The 20891-nt window shown below is 56.2% G+C and overlaps 1 protein-coding gene across 1 annotated transcript; it reads right to left on the reverse strand.

The window, feature by feature from the left end:
* Positions 1–1598: 1598 nt before the first annotated feature.
* On the reverse strand, positions 1599–19531 carry ALKBH5 (alkB homolog 5, RNA demethylase). Its single transcript, XM_005893494.3, has 4 exons — positions 18034–19531; positions 10582–10662; positions 3967–4122; positions 1599–3221 (listed from the first exon to the last, which is right to left on the reverse strand). The coding sequence occupies exons 1-4, from the start codon at positions 18801–18803 to the stop codon at positions 3044–3046; spliced, it is 1185 nt and encodes a 394-aa protein (XP_005893556.2). The 5' UTR covers positions 18804–19531; the 3' UTR covers positions 1599–3043.
* Positions 19532–20891: the final 1360 nt, after the last annotated feature.

Below are 20891 nucleotides of genomic sequence, written 5' to 3' on the forward strand. Positions count from 1 at the left end.
TGAATTACCACGGGTGAGCTCCAGATAGAAGAGTTCTGCAACAACAAATACAAGCATCCTGTGAGAAACAACTGGCTAAACAGAGCTTACAAGTGCTGTGTGCTCTATTATTGGTAATGTAGGTGCTACACACCTATCGGCACGACCTACAGAAACCTCGCGTGTATGTGACACACACCAGATGGTCTCATACCCTCAGCAGTCAGACACGCAGATGTTTTCTGAATGAATGGATGTGACTTCAGGCCTCAGTTTCCCTCACCACACAACAGGATTGTGGAAATGGGATGGGCTGCCCAGATGGGAGAGGCTGGAGTCAGATGTTGTTAGAGCACCTACTGTACACAGGGTTGGGCAGGGGCAGAGATGGGACTCGGCACATGGCCCAGACACTGGTGCCCCAGCAGAGGTCTGGGGACAGTCTGATTCAGGGAATCGGATTTAGGCCCCCCACCTGCCTGGGTACAGTCTCAGAGATGGCATGCCACAGAACCACTGTACAGGGACAGAAACCAGAGCCAGAGACATAGCAGGACCTCCGAGGGCTGAACCCTCCATCCTCCAGCCTCATCCCTCAGTCCTGCAAGGCAAAGGGCCTCACTACTCAGGGACTGGGAAGGACCCAGGTCTGGCTTTGTCGCAGTGGCAGTGGGGAGTCTCTCGCAGTCCTCCACACAAGCGCCCATCCTGTGACCCGAGTCAAGCCCAGGCAGAGTCAGGGAGCTGCCCCTTCCATGTGCTCTGGATGACCTTCCTCTCAGCTCCACAGCTCGGCCAGGGCCCATCTGCCCAGCCCAGTAGCTACCCCTGCAGGCTCAACTGGCCACAGACCACAGGGAAGCTCTGCTCACCCCATCTTCATTTCACATCCTGTCACCAATCTGCAGGCCTGAGCCCTGGCCACTCACTTGCTCCCTATAGACTCTCCTCTCCCTGTTAAATGAGGAACTACGTGGCTTGCCAGGTATTCACAGCAAGAATTCGGCCAAGCAGAGTGACTCTGGGCACTGGGAGTGAATGAGGGAGACTAGACCAAAGCCCTGACCAGAACCTGGAAACCAGGTCCAGGATCTGAAGGGACTAGAAGCTCCTGGGCCCCGGCATCTGCACCCTCAGCTCTACACTCTCACCCTGAAAGCAGGGGCTCAAAGGGCTGTGGGCCACGGGGCCACAGTGAGGGCTTGGCCAGCACATGCAGGAACTTGACAGTTTTGAATGAAACTACTAGTGCATTTGCTACAAAGGCCAGGCTCTCCCTGCCTTTGCTCATGCTATTCCTCCTCCACTGGCCTGCAGCCTCTCTGATCACTCCAAAAGACAGGCATCTGCAACTCAGCAGAGCAGGATCCCGGCTCCTGTTGGTCCATGGTGCCCACAACGAGCATCCAGACACATGGGTTACAAAGTCCATCCTCACAGCAGTTCGAGAAAGACAGTGGGCGAGCCGGTCCTCAGCCCTGGGTCAGCAACTGCTCACCTCCTCTGGAGTCCTGGTGGGCAATGGACTCTGCCCTCCCACCCCCTTCAGGGTTTCAGGGCAAAACAAAGGGATTAAGGAAGAAAGGCAAATCCTCTCTTACAACAGCATCAGACAACTGTTTCAAAATATATTAGATTTGGTTTTTATTGTAGAGCACACATATCAGGGCAAAGTGCTGCACACACAACTACAAATCATTTTTGGGAAAAAAGCTGTAAAAAAAATACAACTGCAACTGCTTTAGTTACGAAGTCCCAACTTGAGGAATCCACGCTGGCAAAGGAGTTCTGGCCCCAAAAGGGGCTTCTTGATGGTGGCTGCCCAGCTCTCTGCAGCCTCCTCTTGGACCAGCCCCTGCATGGGGCAGCCTAGGGACTGGGAGGGGCTCCGCTCTCAGTGAGCCTGGGTCTTAGGCCTGCTGGCAAAGAGACATTCCTAAGGAACCGCGATCAGCAAAACCTTGCAGCCCTAAACGATGAGTGGGTGGAAAACTGCCAAAAACTTTACTTTTTTCCCCTTTTGTTACTATTTTTTAAAAGCCCCTTCCCCAGGTCTGATGCCTGAGGTGGAGGAGGCTCCCACCCCATCTGTAGGCCCAACCTCTGGCCCTGGATGCATGCTGCAGGAGGGCCCTTCCTAGGGGGATGACATAGGGAGAAGGCCCACGCTGGTCGATGGACGAGAAAAGAAAAGGAAAGGAAAAAGCCAGGAGGCCAAAGGAAAAAAAATGAAAACTCACAACAAAAGAAAACAAAACCCTACCACACACCACAACAACTTTCCATACCCCAAACACTAGGCCTGGAAGGACACCAGTCCCTCCAGCTAGAAACAACTCCTAAAACTGCCCAACATGGCAGGTCTATAACTATTCCGTACAATCGCACGCATATGCTTCAAAGGAGCGACCAGCAAAGAGGCGGGCTCCCAGCAAGAGGTCAGGACCACTGCAGCCGGTTCCTTGGCAGCCGGGGACCCGGGGGCAGAGCAGGCCAGAGGGCGTGCAGGAAGCCCGAGGTCTCAGCCAGTAACAGCTCTAGGGCAGCAGGGGCTGACACCATCCAGGCTTCTGCGCGTCATCCCCCCAACAGCGGCAGGAGGGGTATCCACGTGAGCTGCTGGGCCTGGAGAGCAGGTGAGCTGTGGGAGGGCAGCAGGCCCCCTGCAGAGCCAGCAGGACCTCACCCCAGTGCAGACATAGGTGGGAGAAGAGGGAGACAGAACTTCATTTACAACACTGAGAAGATTTACATTTAAAGCAACAAGAATTTTCTTAACCAAAACATTTCGCTGTTTTTAAATAACCCAGCCTGACATAGCTCTCCATGCCTCTACTGGCCCCTCCAGTGTGCGCTTTTGTGCCTACAGATGCCAACAGCTTTTCCATCCAGGAGGAAACCCAGAACAAGAGAACCAGGTCCTGGCCAATCCCGTTCTTCAGCCTTAACAGGCAACAAACCAAGGGGAAAAAAATAGAATAATAAAAAAAGTGGGGGGAACCCTCAAAACAGAACAAAAGGAGGGGCAGCTAGTGAGGATCACGCGAGTCCGGAGGCGCTGGCCTTAGTGCCGCCGCATCTTCACCTTGCGGGCGGGGCTGCCCGCCGCCTCCGAGCAGTCCTCCCCGGGCTCGTAGGACTTGCGCCGGTAGTTCTCGGAGCTGAAGCGGCCTGCCCGCCGGTGTGCGGGCAACAGCACAGACCGCCGGTTCTCCTCCTTGTCCATCTCCAGAATCCGAGGCCTGTGGGGAAATGTTGGGGATGCGTTACCCAGTCACCCCAGCTGGCCAGTTCTCTGTGGGGGCAGTACTGGCAGAAGCACTGCCCCGTGCCCTGGCCCCACGAGGTGCCAGTGCCCCCAAACCCGGTTTCTAAGACATTCCCCAATCACCCTGTGGGTCTGCTGGGCTCTGAGTCTGTACCCCAGGACACTGAGAAGGTTGCCGGACACAAGGTGGCCTTCCTATCGCAGCCTTGAGACCCTGCCTGGTCCTGCTGCCTCCCTGGCTTCTCAGTCCTCCTCAACGCCCACTCTCCCTCTCTGCTCACCAGCCCCACTCCCCGAGGAACTACCAAGCTCTTCCTGTCTTGTGGTTTCAGCCTACATGACACCTTCTGACCGTACTGCCCTTCCTACATACCATCCCATCCTCCAGTCTCAGTGTAAACAGCTTCCTCAGAACCCTACTGGGAGGAAACCCTGCTCCGCAAACTTCCAAGTCCCTCACTTCCCCTCGAACTCCCACAGAACCCACAGGAGCACCTTAGCGTGTCCTGAGCAAGGGGAGGCCTGCAGCATCCCCACAGGAAGGTAGTCAGGGCTTAGCTGGGAACACCACCAACTGCAGCAAAGTGGACAGAAGGCTCTGAAAAAATGGGCGATGGCAGGCTCCGAACCACCTACCCCAGACCACCCACCCATCTCACTCTGCAGTCAGGCGGTGGCACCACTCTGCTGGCCTGCACTGAGGGACCACAGCTGAGTACCTGTGGGCAGCATCGGGGTCTGCCTTGCGGTGAGACCGCTTGGGTTTCAGAGCGGGGTCCCTGTTGTTTCCCGACAGACGATCTGAGGCATAGCTGGGTGGCAGCACGGAGCTGCTCAGGGACTTGGTTTCCAATCGGGGTGCATCTAATCTCGTCCTGCAAAGGAAACGCACGTGGGGTCACCCGTGGGCCTCTGGGGAGGACATGGCCCCATCAGACCAACTCTGGCCAGGCTAAGTGAGGCCAACACTCTCTGTTTTGTGCTCTGGTCTCCTCGTGGGTCAACTAGGGACTGGTCTGGCTGACTTGCAAAGACTCTGCTGCCCCAGGGAAAGGACCCCAAGGCTCTCTCAGCCGGACAGGGTGGCCCCACCTCACCCCTCTCAGGCCTAGAGACCCTCTGGGGATGTGTGCTGCACCTGCCAGAGGACTGGGGATCCCACACTCCCAGACATGCCTACCCCTGCCTGGAGACCCGACAGGAAGGTCCCCAGGTCCAGCGTGTGGAAGGGCTGGAAGCGAACAGAGGCAGAGCCCAAAGAGGCCTAGGCCCAGCTCCACATTCACTCATAGCTCTGGTCCCACCACAGCCACCTGGTAGCCTTTGCTGGTTCTTGAACACTGACCAAGCCAAGGTCAGAGGGATTCTGAAGGCAAAGCCCCCACCAAGCACTGGAACACACTGCCTAGTCAAAGACGCAGGAAGAAAGGATGGAGAAGGTGGGTGGGGGGCAGCCCAAGGCAGCGATCGAGTCCTTTATGATGTCAGGCCAGGGGGAAGCTGGTATGGGAAGCCTCTGAGAAGCCTGAGGTCTTTTGTGTGATCAGAGACAGCCAGCAAGTCAGGTGGCAAGAGAAGCCGGGGGTGCAGCTGGCAGGAGGCCCTGAAGGCACCTTTGCCATGGGCTGCTGGGCACAAAAGGCAACTGGGTCCTGAAGAAGGTGCTGTGGCCAGGCAGGACTCAAAGGACAGCCTCCCCGAGAACACTGGGGGAAGAGAGCAGAAGGGAACGTGAGAGCTGCCTTGGGTTCTTGGGAACAACTGCATCCAGTCCTCACAATAGACAGGAAAACTGGGTGAGGAGGGAGGTCATGTGTCCTGGAAGTCCTGAGAGAGCGCTAGTCTAGGTGTGACTCCAGGCCTGGCAAGTAGGAGCCACAGGGCTCCAAACCTGGGCTGGGGTAACTCTCTGGAGGTCAGCAGGGGACGCCTTTGCATCAGGGAACCAGTATTCTGATGTCATCAGACTCAAACTGGTGGACAGGAAGGCAGGGCCAGTGTCCCTGTCCCTTTGCTTTGGCCTCTTAGATGGAGAAGCCAGAGGAGCGTGGCTACACTGGCCCACCAGTCTCAGCCTCCCCTCTGGGGACCCCAGGCGACAGGACCTGGTAGCAAGAGGAAGATGCACCCTGAAGCTGCCCTCAGAGTCAAGCTAGTCACATCCCTCCCCTTCTGAGCAAAGGCTTCTCTCAGTTCTCAGGGTCCAGAGACCCAAGACAAGCTGCCTCCTTCAGGGCCAGGGGCACTGGGAAGAAGTGGAGCTGGGAGCACACCCCCGGGCAGGAAAGCCTGTGTGGGCAGGATTGAGGGCCCAGAACCACTGGGTAGTTTCGTCAGGTGAGTGCAGACGGCCAGAGGAGAGTCTGGCCCATACCTCTGGGGCTAGAAGGCACACCCTGCCACGCAGGCAGGGCTGGCAGTCACTGAGCCTGTGGGCACTACCTTCCTGAGCTGCTGGGACTACGGCGGCCGGCCTGAACAGTGGGGGGCCCTCACTGTGGGCCCACGGGCCAGCTCTCTCTCTAGCTGCCTGAGAGAAGAACAGGAAAGGGCAACTTCCCACACCTGCACTGTCACATCAGCCCACAGGGAGGGAGTGATCAGAGGTGGCTCTACCAGGAGCCAGTCTCCCCAGCCACTCTGGGGATCTACGAGCTTGGGGCCCTGAAGGGCTCCTGACACTCCCTAGAGGCTATGACAAGTACATCTCACAACCGATGGAGGAGCTCTACTTCCAACAGCCACCAAGCTGCAGGAAGCCAGGCTAGAGCCAGACCTCCAGCCCAGAGCCCACCTTCAGAGCCCACCCCTCTTAAAGGGCAGCCAAGGCCAGGGCACAGGCCAGGATTCAGTGGACAGAGCCACAAGCTTGGAGGCAGAAAGCCCAGTTCTAGCTATGAGGTCTGGGCCTCCTCCAGTGGTAGAAGAAACAAAGATCTTCCTTATAGATCTGAGTCAACGTCCAGGGGTCACAGCAAGGCACCCCAGGTGTGTCAGGAGAGTTCCCAAGACAAAGCATAGATTGGTTGTAGGTACAGGGGAAGCCAGAACCAACGGAGCATGGCCAAACATTAATGGAACACGTTAACACATGACCTGAGAGGAAAGGAAAGGGCTGATTGTCCCAGGCACTGCCCTCAGATTGGGGAAGAACGCAAAATCAGAGACCCAGTCAGTGGACTCAGTCCACAGCTGCTATCCCGGGTTCCCCTGAGGCCCAGGTGGGCCTCCTCACTGCGGTAGAGCTGAGAGCAGTCCCTGGAGGTGGACCACGGCTTCTCAGAGATGGGGAAACAGTCTGCTCTTCAGGCCCCGCTGCCAACCACCTGTGACTTCTGGCCCCAATGTGACCTGTGCCACAAAGCCTGGCCTTTCCAAGGGGGCAAGGAGACTGGGGTACCAAGGCAGGTACGTCTTGAGTATTCCTCATCTTCGAGTGCCCTGGCCGCTCTAAGCATCAGACTTAGCCCATGCCCTGTCCCTCCCCCAGCAGGACCACCAGCAGTCCTCAGACAGGTGCTGCAGCAGCCTGCTGTGGTCAGGGGGCCAGAAGGATACCTGAGCAGTTCCCCAAAGAGAGAAGCAGCCCAAGCACATACACGGTCCTGGGCTTCCAGCAGACTGGCCCCTGGACCCAGGCCTATAGAACATCCAGGCCCTGAGGGCAGCTTCCTCCAGTCATGCAGCCTAGCAACCACCACACCACACCACACCACACGAGCTTAAGCCAGAGCCCCAGGAGGCAGGGCTCCACAGAGCCCAGCCATGCCACAGGGCCCAGATGACAGGCGTGCAGTGATCCCCTAGTTGAAGCCCTGGTAAGGGCTTCCTGCCCCCTTCCTAAAGACACAGGCCTCCCTGCGCCTGGGCTCTCCCTCCTCCCGCTGCACCTGACTTGAGCACAACATCCTTGCCATGACCCCAACCCATCAGCTGGGAAACCTGCACTGGGCGGGCTAGGAAACAGCAACATGCCAGGAGCCTGGGGGCACTGAGGGGCTGACTGACCTGCAGCTGTGACCTTACCCCACATCCTGGAGGATAGCCCCCTTGCCACTTAAAATACCCTCAGCCCCCCGTTCTCTACTAGTACAGCAGAGGCAAGAAAGCCCTTCTGTATGAGGCTCCAGACTCTCTCAACTCACAGCACCCACCCCAGGGTGGGGCTCAGGGTGCTCCACTATGCAAACCACCGCCGGCCACAAGAGCCAGCACCAGGAAACCAGGGTCCAAAGCCGCACTCAGCCATTTACTTGTTGTGACCCCAACACATTATCACACTGAGCTGCAGCCTGAGGAATGCACTCAGGGAGGCTCTCCTAAGGTCACTCCCAGCCTCCAGGCAAGAAACTACGACACCACGTCCTGAGTGAAGACTCAGCATTACCCACCTGCAAAGGAGCCGTGTTTTGCTGAATCAGAAAGCACCTGGCCACCATCTGCCCATCTCCCCCATGAGGGCTTTAGAAAGACTACCCCAGTGCTGACCAGCCTGAAGTGGTGACAGAGCCCCCAGGCCCACTCTCAGCAGCCTGTGTGATCTTTATCCAAACCCAGGAGAAGGCAGTGCTGGCTCCCCCACCTACCTACAGGGAACAGGGCGGGGCTCAGTGCCCAGAGCCCACCCAAGGGGACCTTACTCAAGGACACCCAACAAGGCCACATCTGTGACCCCTGGCAGCGCCTAAGCCAGGATGCTCCCCTCTCCATCAAGTTGCCACCTTGTCCTTTTCCACTTGGTGCTGCTCCTCACTGCCAAGAGCTGTCCTCTGGACTACCTCAGTGCCAGGGCCCAGATGAACACGGCTCTCCCAGCCTCCTTTGCTTTCCGAGTGTCAAAATGGCTGAGCTTTGAGTCTTGAAGGACAGCTAGATTAACCAACTTTCAGTGTGTAGATGTGGGTCATTTGCGTGGGGAGTGGGGTGGCTGTGGATCAGAAGGTGACCGTGTTCGAAGGGAAAGTAATCCCAACAGAGGCCGCTGCTTCAAGAGCCTGGGACATCAGCTCACAGGCCATCCTTGGAGCTGCGGGTCCTTTAATGGCAGCGAGGAGCAGTCAACAGCCCAGACACTGAGAGGACCTGACTCTCACTCAGCAGGTGACAGCGCGGGCCTCCTCTTCTCTGCTCCCCAGGTTAGCTGCTTACAGTTGGCCACTGCATACCTCAGTAGCCCTGCACATCCACCCATCCCTTTCTGCCCCTTTTCCAAGGTCTGTGCTTCTGTCCTCCAGCCCAGTCCCTGGCTGGCTCCTGGGCCCACTCAGGTCAGAAGGTCAAAGAGCCCCAGTTACCCACAGCAGCCATTCTCCAAGGTCAGAACACTGGCAAGGGCTCAGTTGGCCAGAGTGCAGACTCCTAGCCCACTGAGCCCGAGCACACAGCTCGGGCAGCCAGGTACGGGAGCCACCACCCAAGGAAGGATGACTCGGACTCTGGCCACTTTCACCCGCACCTCCAGTGAAGAGCTCCCTGTACAGGCTATCATGATGGGCTGGGAGGGACAATGGGAGGCATCGTGTTGGTTCCACTCCCCCCCACCCCCGGTTCCCAAACAAAACCTATCTCCGGCTGTTCTTGGAGGTCCCAGGCACATCTGACAAGAAATCACTGGGGAGGGAGGCCAGAGAGGAGCGACACTCAGCTGCCTCATTTTCAGGTCATGGATTCTGGAATACACTGGGAACCACAGGAAATGCAAGCATAAAGACAGATGAAAAACCTTCTTCCGATGGATTCTGGGAATATCCTTAGGCCAGAGGACAGAGGCTGCCAGGCTGACCGCTGTCTGGTGCTCCCCTTGGCGCCCAGGGCTGTACCTGCACCGCAGGACCGTCCACAGCTCCATTCTACAGATGACAGACTCAATGTTCTGATCTGGCAAAGTGGCAGAGCCACGCTGAAGACGTCACCATCACAATACTCTGGAGTCTGGACCCAAAGGGCCAAGATGGTGAAGTCACAAACTCAAGTTAGAGAGAAAGATGGTAGGCCAGGAAGTGAGGATGCACAGTGGCCAAAGGGGAAACAAGTTGAGCACAGAATAGATACCATGAGTCCATGCTGCCATCAGGAAATGAGAGAACGAAGTAAACAAGGGGGACAGAACAATCTCCTGCAGAAGATCCCGAGTGGCCTTCAAGGAGGTGGCACTCAGCCCCCACTCCTCACGTGTGGGCCACCTATAGCGACGTCCTTGCTGAGAGGACAGCGTGGACAGGGGGGCAGCAGTGACTGTAGAGGTAGAAACCCAACATCATCACCCTAGCCAGGCGCTTGAGGTCAGTGTGGACAATGGAAGGCCCTGTGCCCGGGTAGTGATGTGACAAGAAGGGCACTGCCCCTCTGCGGCCTCCTTGCCAAACCCACAACCAGTGTGCATGAGGCAACACTGCATACTCCCCCGCTGAGGGCCTTCTGCCATATACCTGGCCGGTCATTGTTACCACGAATAAGGTCAGTGTTATTACGAGTTAGGCAAGTCTGAAAAGGTATCACAGCAGGTGTGACACAGAAGTGACATGACCACCAAATGTCCTTCTGGGACAGAAGAGGACGTGAGGAGGAACCGGGACGTGTGAATAAAGGATGGACTTGAGTTAATCGTCCAGGTCATTACTGGTTTCCCGACTGTGATGAAAGTGCCACACTGACATGAGACGTTACCAGGAGGGGACAGAGTGCACTCTGCTGTCTGCATGCCTCTATAAATCTAAATATGTTCTAAAAAATAAGGTTAATTTTAAAAAAATAAGACAAGTTATAGGACATTCTGTTCCAGCCTGGGTCTAGGCAGTGGCCCCGCCCTGCTCATTGATTTCCACACAACCTGAGCAATCAGCCAGCCTCTCAAGATGCCAGCCTCCATCCAGGGAGGACTGTCTTGACCCAGTGTCTGCACAGCTCAGTCCAAGCACCGCTTGTGAACACACACACGAAAGTGCTGGAGATGCCAGGATTGGCCATGTTGATCATTGCTTCCCTGACCCCCGGCCAAAGAGTAGGGACAGCCACAAGGCACGCACCTGCTGAACACACAGCCAGCCACTTACCTTCGTCCCCTCTCCTCACTCCCTTCTCCTCACAGAAGTGAAAACTCAGGCAACTTTACAGCAAGCTGCTGAGGCACACCTAAAAATATTCAGTGAAACGCACACGCAACAGATCGGAACCAAGGAGGAAGGGAAAGGAAGAGGTGGGAGAGGCAGGGTCGGGAGGAATACTCCCCAAACCCTGTCTCAAGACCCAGGTCACAAACCCTGGGAGTGTGTGCTTTTGCTCAGCCCTCACACTGAGGGCTACTGACAGAGGGAGCCAGACACCAGGGCACTCACTTCCTGAGGATGATGACCGCTCTGCGCTCCTTGATGTCCTGAGGCCGGATGCAGTGGGTGATTTCATCAGCAGCGTATCCACTGAAAAGAAATAGCATGTGAGCATGGATGGAGAACCAAAGATCCCACGGGTGGGGGGGCAGAAATAGGGTCCTGGTCTTATGGCCACCCTCTGCCCCCTTACTTAAGAGGTTCAAGGATCTACACAGAAGGAAATAATGTGTTAAGATTCATGATATTTCTGCCCAGAAATCATTAAGGGAAAACCTGGGATGAGGTAAAGGTGGGTCTTGAAGCAGAAGCCCAGAAGGAAATCTCCTTGCACAAGCAAGAAGCCCTTTCAAAGGGCCCCCGAGAGGGCACACCTTGAGTGGCTTTGGAGGCAGGCAGAATGACTCAGGCCAGACCACGGGGAGAAGAACCGCATCCCCTCCCCCCACCCCACCCCTGGGCTGGCAGAGGAGACCAAAGCAGACACTGATAGCACTGAGTCACCAGAGAGAACTACGGCAAAAAGAGAATTTGTCTACTTAGAAAAAAAAAGCTTTCCACAGCCTTTTTTTTAGGGGATCCAAAATCCTGATGACAGCTGTATTTGGAATGTTTTAAGAATTCCCATCACACTCAAGTATCTATTTATTTTCATCAAGCTACATGATTTTTAAAACTGCTCAGACCAGTGAGTGTGGGTAGATGGCTGTCCTCTTCACAGCTAATGTCTCTCCAACTTGGAACTTTGGAAGCAAACTCGGCTCCCTGAGCACATGCCCTCACTGGGGACCCGGCAGCCAAAAGGCACCCCCAACCCCAAGTTACCCAACTGAGCACAAGGAGTGCCACAGCCAAAAAGACACTCAGCCACAGGCCTCCTCCTCCTGTTCAGGGTCCCCTGGCCTGCCCCCCCACCAATCCTGTGTTCAGCAGTCAGTCAGCTCCTTCTCAGCTGTCAGAAACACAGCAGGTCTCTGAAGGACTTCTCAAAATGGCCAGGCTCCCCCAACTTGGGCAAGAACTGGATGCAAGAGCAAATGAAGTCCAAGAAAGAACCACGCCTGATACGAAGATCTGATTTGAAGCCATGCTGAAGGTGGGAGGAAAGGACCCTTATGTTAGGAATTTTCCCCTCTGAGCTGCTCCTCAGCCAGTTTTTCCATTTTCTCTGTAAATAACAGTCCCAGGAGAAACTACAGACAAATATCCACAGTCAAATCAATCTGAAAACACTAATGAGTTTAAAAAAGCATTGGTACGTTAAAGGATCTGAGAATTACTACCGCAAAAGAATCTGCTGACTTCATTTAACTGAGCACTGACCAAAGAACGTTCTCTCAAATAACACCTATTAATATCTGGAGGCCCAGAGAGAAATGCCATACAGGATGCCGTAGCTGAAGGGACCTGGGAAGAACCTGAGCTCTGTCACCTCAGCTGAGCTGCATGCTGGGTTGAACCCTCAGTGCCTCCATGTGCAGGGACAGCAGCAGGTTCTCAGGTGCTGGTGTGGTTGTGTTCTATGACTTATGACTCCTTAGTGGTGACTCATGCTAAGATTTTAAAAAGAGGTCAGTGCCTCCTCTCGTCCAGGAGAATTACGTCCTAGGTCTTCCTGGTTGGCACCCTGGAGAGGAGTAGTGGGAGGTCCACCTGCAGGACGACTGTGAGAATTCAGTTAGACAATGTGGGGTGCCTGGCACCCCACATTTACCAAGCAGCTGACACCAGCCAGGGGCCCTGGACCACCTAGATCCAGGCTCTGCCTGCAGCAGAGGCCTCCTGGGCCCCTCCCAGAGCTGGGAGCTCTAGACCTTGTCCTGTGCTCTCTTGTCACTTCACTTTGGGGAAGCACAGGTATGGGCTGTGAGACAGTCCCATGTAAATCCAGGACTTTCCAAAAAGCAATCCAAGGCACATCTCTATGGCCAACATCTGTAGTACTGGCTGCAGGCAACCTTCCTTGTGCTAACAGGAAGGACCTAACTTGTGCTAACAGGTTAGTGGTACTAACCTGTCTGACTTGGCTACAGGAGCTGCCAAGGGCCCTGACTTCCCATCTTCAACAAGGAATTGCATCCCATAACACAGAAGCTGCAAATCCAGATGCTGATCAAATTTTACCTGTCCCCACCTCCCAAAGGCTGCAGAAATTCTTTCTGCAAGCCAGGCCAGGTTCCTGCCACCCAGCCCAACCTCAGAACTAGGACAGAGGCGGTACTGCACAGACTCCACCTCAACAGCTCACTAGCACTGGTTTTCCTGAACTTCTGACACAACCTACTGACCCCTCCTCAGTATCAGGCTCCACTGGAAGTAGGAGGCTCAAAGTCCTGATCAATGGAAGCTCTTCGGTCTGAATTTCAGCAGAAATGGTTCAGCAGAGACCAAAGGAAATTATTTACTGCCAAGGAACCTACTGGCTACAAGAGAAACTGTTTGAAAGTCCTATTCCACCAACTTGAAATTTAATATGCCCTGGGTCCAGTCCTACCCTTGGCATGAAGAAAAGTGCTGGCGCCTCCCACCCTTTTGTTTTCACAGGGAGAGAGGAGGAAGCACCTCGGGATGGTATGCCCCTGGACAGGGCCCTTCACAGCCCTCTCTACGCAGCAGTGACCAGTGCATCACCAGCACACAGAGCCAGAGCCTGGCTGCCACCCACCACGCTGCACCTTAGAGTGATTCTTCAAGAGTCTCTCCTCCCTTGGGAAGCTCTGCTCAACCCTCTAGGCTGGGTTTCCCCAAACCGCTCACCCAAGTCTCTTAATTACTACGGTTTGGGCTTGTGGCAATTGTCTTCCCTACAAGATCTGCAAAGGCCTTCCACATCTCTGCCTGCAGCAGATGGTAAATGACATCTGTGTTGAGCTCGATGTTTCTGCTGCCTTGAAGACTCAGAGACTGCACTAAGTTAGTCCTTCCTCAGAGGATTAGGTGCAGGTCAGAGGAGTCTGGAAGACTCTTTATAAGGGACTGTGCAGGACTGCACGCCTCTCCTCAAGGGGACAGCCTTGCACACAGATTTATTAAGGCACAGTTCCAAGGTGGCTGCCATTGCCCATCTACTACGGTTTTGCTCAGGGCAGACAGAACCAGAGATGGAGGGACTGCCTGATGACAGCCTCCCTCCAATGGGGGCTAGCTGCTTTGGCAGCCCTCATGAACCTGCCTCACCTGTGAGAGGCCTACAAGACCTCCCTGAAGCTTAGGGAGGGGGGAGGGGAGGGGCAGCAGGCTAGCCTCCTGGGCACAGAAGCAGAACTGTGAACTCAGGCTCAAGTTATAACCACACCTGAACCCCTAGAAGACACATAGCCACTACGATGAAGCAGTCCTGGGGCTTTCTGAACCCAGAATGAAGGCAGTCAACCCGCTCCAAGTCCCAATTCTGTACACATCAAGGTATAAATAGAACACAGCTGAGCACAGAAGCAGCTCATCTCCAGACTCTCTACCAAAACCTCAAGCTTCAGTAGTGTGAAAGAGAGTCAATCTTCCATAACAGATCTAGGATGTCAATAGCCCTACAATGCGGAGGCAAACTAAGGGCCAGAGAGATTAAGTAACCTGCCCAAAGGCCAACAGCTAAAGTGGTGGCACTGGAACTCATATCAAACTCTTGGTTTCAGTGTCACCACTATGCCGGTTTTTGCTTTTTGGGTGGGAACGCGGTGAGGAGGGAGAGGAAGAAAAGCCCATCTGTGTTTCCCAGGGACAAGGTCCAGTCTGTCTGAGTGGGCCTCACCGACCTCGGCAAAGGATACAGGTGTTCCCACCACTCCCAGAGAAGAAGTGCACAAAGATGAACCCCTGCCTCTGAGTAGCTAGCATCAGCCACACACCAACTGCCCAGCTGAAAATGGCTCTCTAGAGCTTCCGCTGAGCTTCATGACTGAGACTGTCACCAGCCCACCTGCTTCCTTCCCTTTGCTGCCCTCTGCCTTCTAGTCAGGCCTGGGAGAACCAAGGCCAGCCAACACACCTGGCCCAGAACTCCTCCTGAGAATAAACAGCCCTGACTTCCCCCTGAGGTCCCTCCCCCTCTCATGGAATCAGAAGACTCCACACAAGAGATGTGGCCCAGACCTATCTGCCCTACATTCCTGACTATTTTAAGCCAGAAAGCTAAATTTTGCTTTCAACCAGCTTAACAAAATCAGTCCTCTGCCCAGAACTGACAGGGTGCCCACTCCACCCAACATCAACTGTTATCTAGAGGTCACAGGCTGTGCTCACCACAGCATGTCTTGTGGCCGGGCGACCCTGCCACCTCAGACAGGCCTGGGTCTTTGGGCACGTGGCCACCACAACCACAACCCAAGAAGCAGTGATTAAAAATAGCGCAAGTAAGCAATTAGCCTTGTAATTATTCCAGTTAATCCAACTGAAATCTGTTTTAATCTGCCATTTACTATACAGAGAACAGGAGAAGGAATATGGGATGAACTGATATATAAAAAGAAAATATAAAAGATACTTATTTCCCTAGAAAACCACTTTAAGAGAGGACCTATTGAGGCCCAACATGGAAAGGTTAGAAAAGCACTTCCAGAAGGGTCTGTGAGGCGTTGCTCTAAATACCCACATTTGGACATTGCTGAATCAATGTTTGCCACACACTGAAATCCATGCCAACAACTGTTAAATACAAAACTGTACTCCTGCCACGTTGCCTTGGACGGGTACACCCCCCACTGCCATGAACAACACAAGTCTGAGTCAGATGAGAGTGACTAGAACCCTCCCCATCTGTACAGAACCACTGTCTTCACCAGTCCCTTCCTATGGGCAGCTCACAGCTCTGGGCTGGGATACACTGGGAAGTGAATGCAAGCTCCTCTCCCACCAACCTGGGGGAGAGCCCAAGCAGGACTTGAAGAGGCACCACCAACAGGCAGGTGTTCACCCACCTGCACAGCAAGCAAGCTGAGAAAGCTAAGCGAGCAGGGCCTGGAGGGCTTAAATTAGTGGGGGTGTCCAGAGCCCAAGAGTAGTGGCTTTCCACTGGGGAACATTTTACCTGCAGGAGACATAGGGCAACATCTAGAGATGTTCTTCGCTGTCACAGAAGGTGCTTCCAGCCCCAGTGGACAGAAGGCGGGGATCCTGCTAAACATTCTACACCACAAAGGACAGCCCCCAGCAACAAGTAACGAACCGGCCCAGATGCCAACAGCAGTGCTGCCGAGAAGCTTGGACTTAAGAGCTTCATCGAGGCAGCCGCACCAAAGCCCCTGCCCTCAGGTCCAGGTTGGCTCTGAGAACTATAAGGAGGGCCATCTGCCCCTAGTCAGCCTCGAGCCATAGCTCCTCACCTACAGCTACTTCCCAACCGCTCACTCCACCCAAATCTTCTCTGCTTGGCTTACTCCCAGTCACCTCCAAGTCACTCTTCAAGCTGCCGCTTACTTCCTCCTGAAAGCTTTCACCCTCCAGAGTAGATTCCTGCAGTTACTTTCCTGGGCGGTCACTAACCGTCTGTGGCCTCCCCCGGGCCAAGAGCTCCATGAGGGGAAGAACCCTGTTAAAGGCTCTCCCACAAGAAGCAGGGGAACACTTGTCATCCTGTGTATGAAAGGACCCAGGTAAGGGCCCACCCAGTGCTGGGCCCTCTAGGAGACACTAAATCACCAGATTTAGTTCTAACAGGCCTTGGAAGTTGACATCAACCCCACTCACAGGCGTAAAAGCCGGCTTGGAGAACGCCCACAAGATGCCAAAGTAAATGAGAGGGCAGCTGGGTTCAAAGCCCTGGGGCAGCACTTTTCAGGACAGGGCTGAGCCTCCCACGCTGACTCCTCAGCCAAGTCAGAACCCAGGAGGAAGGGACTGGGAAAGCCTCAAGACTGTATACTCTTCTAAGGAAAAGATGAAGAAAATTTTCCTGGTGATGCAATCCTGCTGCTGATCACTAACAGACCTGCACTTTAAGAACTTGAAACTTCTCTTCAATACAGGGAGTGTGTGTGTGGGAGGAAAAGGGACTCTCAAAGTCACAAACTGCCTCTTGTGCCCCTACCCTTTACACATCAGACCACTATGAGACCTTGAGCTGACAACCCATAGATTCTGTGATTATGTGAGACACCAGTATCCCATGAAGAGACCAAATGGCCCTTGAGTGAAACCCTTTTAGGACAGAGAGCCCTTCAGTGAAGTCAGGCACCAAACTGCCTCACACAGCAGGCCACCTGGGAGAGTCTGCCCTGGAAATCCCATCCTACAGGGCTCCACTAAGACTTCAATCTGGAAGCACCACACAGATCTAAGAAGCTCAGGGTCCAGGTGACAAGTGGGCACCTGAGAGGTAAGTGGCCCTCTATTTTTTGATGCACAATGAAGCCAAAGCACTGCTTCTGCTGCTAACTTTCCCAACTTTCCCTTGGGGAGACCTTGGTATCACTCGGCTCTGCTGCTCCCCTCAATGAACACAGAAGACTTGCCTCATGATGTTAAGAGAACTCCAATGACCCTGTTTCTACCCATAACAGTGGCTTATGGCACTGACTGAACTTCAGAGGTAAAACGGCTCACAACAAAACCACAGTGTGTCCTGATCCTGTACTAGAATCTGGTGGTCAACCAAGCCGCTCTGAATAGCCGCAATCTAGATCTCCTAAGAGGTTTTGGGGATTACTTATGTACATCGCTAGATGTGCTTGTTTCAGTACCGGAAAGAGGCAGCTTTCAAATACATTTTCTGCTTCATAGAAACAGCAAAGGTGTTCCAGCAGGCAATCTCCTCCCGGGGACCAGGGAACGGAGGTAATTCTCAGCAGGATCCCGGAATGAAAACAGGCCGAGAGCCCAAGTTGTGCTGACACAACTACACAGCCGAACACCACGCAAAAAGACAAGCTTTACTGTGTTTCATCTGGTCCTGATTACAGGCACATCTTACAAAGCAGCAGTGGGCTCTTCTGCAGCCAAGGGGGGCTGCGTTTTAAGTCTGTTCTCCTGGCCCAACCACTGATGTGTTCAGCTCCAGGGCAGCCACTCCCCCTCCTGGGAATGGAGAGCACCATCAGTTAAATCCTCCTGGGGCCTTCCTCTGTGAGGCTCTCCTCTGTTAAGGAATCCACGAACACGTTCTCTGACAGACCAGAAACGGCAGACTTGGGCTGACTGTTAGGCAGTAATTCCAACAAATTTTCTTAAAAACACACACACTTGGAGCTGGAGACCCCAAATGGAAAAGTGACTTGTTCAAATGAGGAACGTTAAGAGACTCTTAAAATTAGCCTTCTGGAAAAATGCCTTTAGACTAGTTCTCGGGTCAAGTCCTCGATCTCAACAAAGGTGCCCTGGGGATAGTTTTCTAGCTCCGCGGCTCTTGCCGCCCGCGTTTTATACGCAGACCCCATTTCCCCACCCCCACCCCCGCCCCGCACACAAAAGCCCGGGTCAGAGGTGGAAAGCGGAGGCTCCCGTGGCAGCCCCCTCCTCCCAGGCGGTTACCTGAGCACAGTCACGCTCCCCCTGCGCACCGGCAGGGAAAGCACGGGCTCCGACACCCGGATAGGCTTGAACTGGAACTTGCAGCCGAAGCAGAGCGCGGAGTCGCTGAAGAAGGACACGGACACGATGGGGCGCTCGAAGATGTGGATGGGGTCCACGTGGGACACGATGCAGCCGCCAGGCTGGTAGTCGTTGATGACGGCGCTGTTGACGAAGCCCTCGGGGATGACGCGGTGCTCCACCAGCTTCTGGATGACCAGCTGGTGCACCCACTCGGGGATCTCGTCCACGTCGCCGGGGGGGTAGAGGCGCTCCTGGCCGGGCCCGCGCTTCTGCAGCTGCGCGCCGTACGTGTAGCCCTCGCCGAAGAAGTACTTGTTGCGCAGCGGGGCCCGGTCCACCGTGTGCTCGTTGTACAGGCCCTTTTCGGCGCGGGACACCACCTCATCGATGCGGGCCTCGATCTTGGCGCACTCGTCCTGGCTGAACAGGCGCATCTGACGGATGCCGCTCTTCACCTTGCGTGCCTCCTCCTCCTTCTGCAGCTGCTGCTCCTCGAAGTCGCTGCGCTCGGGGTCCGAGTCCTCCGGGTACTTGCGCTTGGCTCCGGGCGCCGCGTAGGGCTCGGCCGCGGCGGCGGCGGCGGCGGCAGCAGCCACGGCGGCGGCGGCGGCGGCCGCGGCCTCCCGACTGCCCGCCTTGTAGTTGTCCCGGGACGTCATGGACTTGAGCTTCTCCCGCAGGTCCGTGTAGCCGCTGGCGGCCGCCATGGCCCGCGCCGCTGCTCTAGGGCCCTCCGCTGCGGGCGGGGCGGCCGGGCATGGCTCTGGGGGACGCGCCCGGGCCCCTGGCCGCAGGGGCCCTCAGCGCCAAGCCCGCGAGCGAGGCCGCGCGGCCCGGCTGGGGCGTCGAGGGTCGGCCTCAGGGGCTGCGGGTCATGCGGCGGCGGGGGCGACGGGACTCCCTCCTCCTCCGCGTCTGGGGGGGCAGGAGCGCCGGCAGGGCCTCATGCCGCGCAGGGCGGCCGCGGAGGCTCGGCCCGACTCCCGGCCGGACCCTCAGACGCCCAGCCCGGCCCGCACTTTAAAGCGCTCCTCACGACGTCACGGCCGCCCGCCCGACGTCCGCCAGCGCCGCTCCTCAGCGGACTGCCCCGAGCGCACGCGCAGTACAGCCGGCCACCGCGGCTCCGCGCGCACAGAGCATGCGCGTGCGTGCGGCCGGGTCAGCGGAGAGGTAGGCGCACGCGCAGACGAAAGCCGCTTGCCGTCCGCGGCCCCTCCCCCACCCACTGAAGGGGTCCGCGAACGCCCCAAACAGCAGCCTGCCTCCTCGCCGCGCCACCCACGCGGCCGAAGGGCTCCCTCCACAGGAATGCGCTCACGCCACCAACGCTGTCGCCACGCTGCGTCACGGCATCGTCCGAACGACCAAAAACGCCTCAAACCCCAGCGCGCAATCACCGGGGAACCGCCACAAGCAAGGCTGCCCGGGCACCGCCCCTTTGGCGCTTCTGATTCTGTCATTGGGCCACCCGCCACGGGCCGGGCGGGACCAGACGGCAGCTTCCGGAAGTCGGTTGGCGCGCGTGCCTGTCCATCCGACGGTCGCCTTGGCTACTGCGTCCATCCCCCTAATTAGCCGCGAGCGGGATGCAAGGACCCCTGAAGGATGACCGGGTGGCTAAAAGAGTGCCTGAGTGGAGACGCGACCGAAGTGAAGCCCTTTGCGCGCAAGGGAACACTCGGATTGCTGGGTCAAGAGCTCCGGCCGAGTGCCCTTGTCCGACGGCCGCCGCCGCAGATGCCACCCCCACCCCCGCCGCCTCTCCGCCTGGACGTTGCCCGAGTCACGTCCAGGCGGCGGCGCGTGCGCGGCCCTCCTGGGCAGGGTGCCCCAGGGATGGCGGGGAGACGGGACTGGAGCACGGACCTCGGACCCGGGAGTCGGGGCTCTACCGGGCGCCTAGCCCTTTGTTCAGACCCTCCAGGCCCCGCCAGACCCGCAGGCCTACTCGCGTGGTCACGCTCCTGGGCCCAGTCCCTCCCACCCGCGCCTTCATTGTAGTTTTTGGAGGCTTGGTTCACTCCTCTAGCAGCATCCCCAGATTTTCTCTGGAATGAAATGCATCTTGGGTTTCGTAGTCTCTTTCTTTCTTTCTTTTTTTTTTGTAGTCTCTCCTTTCCGACCGTTGTGCGCCCGCCCCATTGTCCCTGCGCCCTCTCCACCCACCGTCCCCTCTGGTCAGGGCCTGAGCTCCGGACCCTGCGACCCGGCAGGCGTGTTTTTGGACCTTTACCTCCGGCTTAGGACCCCGACAAGCTCTGGAGGCGGGAATGACATCAGTGCCCACACGTGCGGTGGGTGCGCGGCTGAGATGCAGTCCCATATCCTGTCCATTAAGCAGAGAGGACCACTGGCCTCCATTGGGGGCCTGTTTCCACGTCCTAAACTGAGGGCCTAACGGTCTCTGCTGTGAAGTGGGGCCTGTCGTGGGGTAACTTGGCAAGGCCAGGCCAGCAGGGCCAGTGGGATGGGAAGGCCTGGACACCTGGGACTCTGGCCCTAACCCCCTTGAGAGCAGCAGCAGGTGTAAGGGAGACGGGACAGGCACCGAGCCTGTAGAGAATGGCTCCTGGCCTTTTCTGACTCAAGCTGGTGGGCATCACTTGTAGTAGTGGCAGGAAGGCAGATGCACGTGGTGAGAAGGTGGCCAGTGGGCAAGGCCAGAGCCAGGGAGCTAGGCTCGGGTTCTAGTCGTGTCTGGGCCATTCTAGGTGAAGGCTTGGGTAGGGCCCCTTTACCTACATACTGGCAGTGTGGCTGCAAGGGCTCAGGCCCTTCAGAAGCCCAGCACC

This window comes from Bos mutus, chromosome 19, assembly GCF_027580195.1.
Source record: "Bos mutus isolate GX-2022 chromosome 19, NWIPB_WYAK_1.1, whole genome shotgun sequence".
In the NCBI taxonomy this organism is placed as follows: Eukaryota; Metazoa; Chordata; class Mammalia; order Artiodactyla; family Bovidae; genus Bos; species Bos mutus.

Bases quoted from the DNA above. Each gene is read 5' to 3' on its own strand.
- ALKBH5 (XM_005893494.3), bottom strand. From the start codon at position 18,803: ATGGCGGCCGCCAGCGGCTACACGGACCTGCGGGAGAAGCTCAAGTCC. The intron at 10,663-18,033 runs GTAACCGCCTGG...ATTTCTTTTCAG, and splicing joins GGGAGCGTGACTGTGCTCAG to TGGATACGCTGCTGATGAAA. The intron at 3,222-3,966 runs GTACTCAGCTGT...ATTTCCCCACAG, and splicing joins GACCCCGATGCTGCCCACAG to GCCTCGGATTCTGGAGATGG.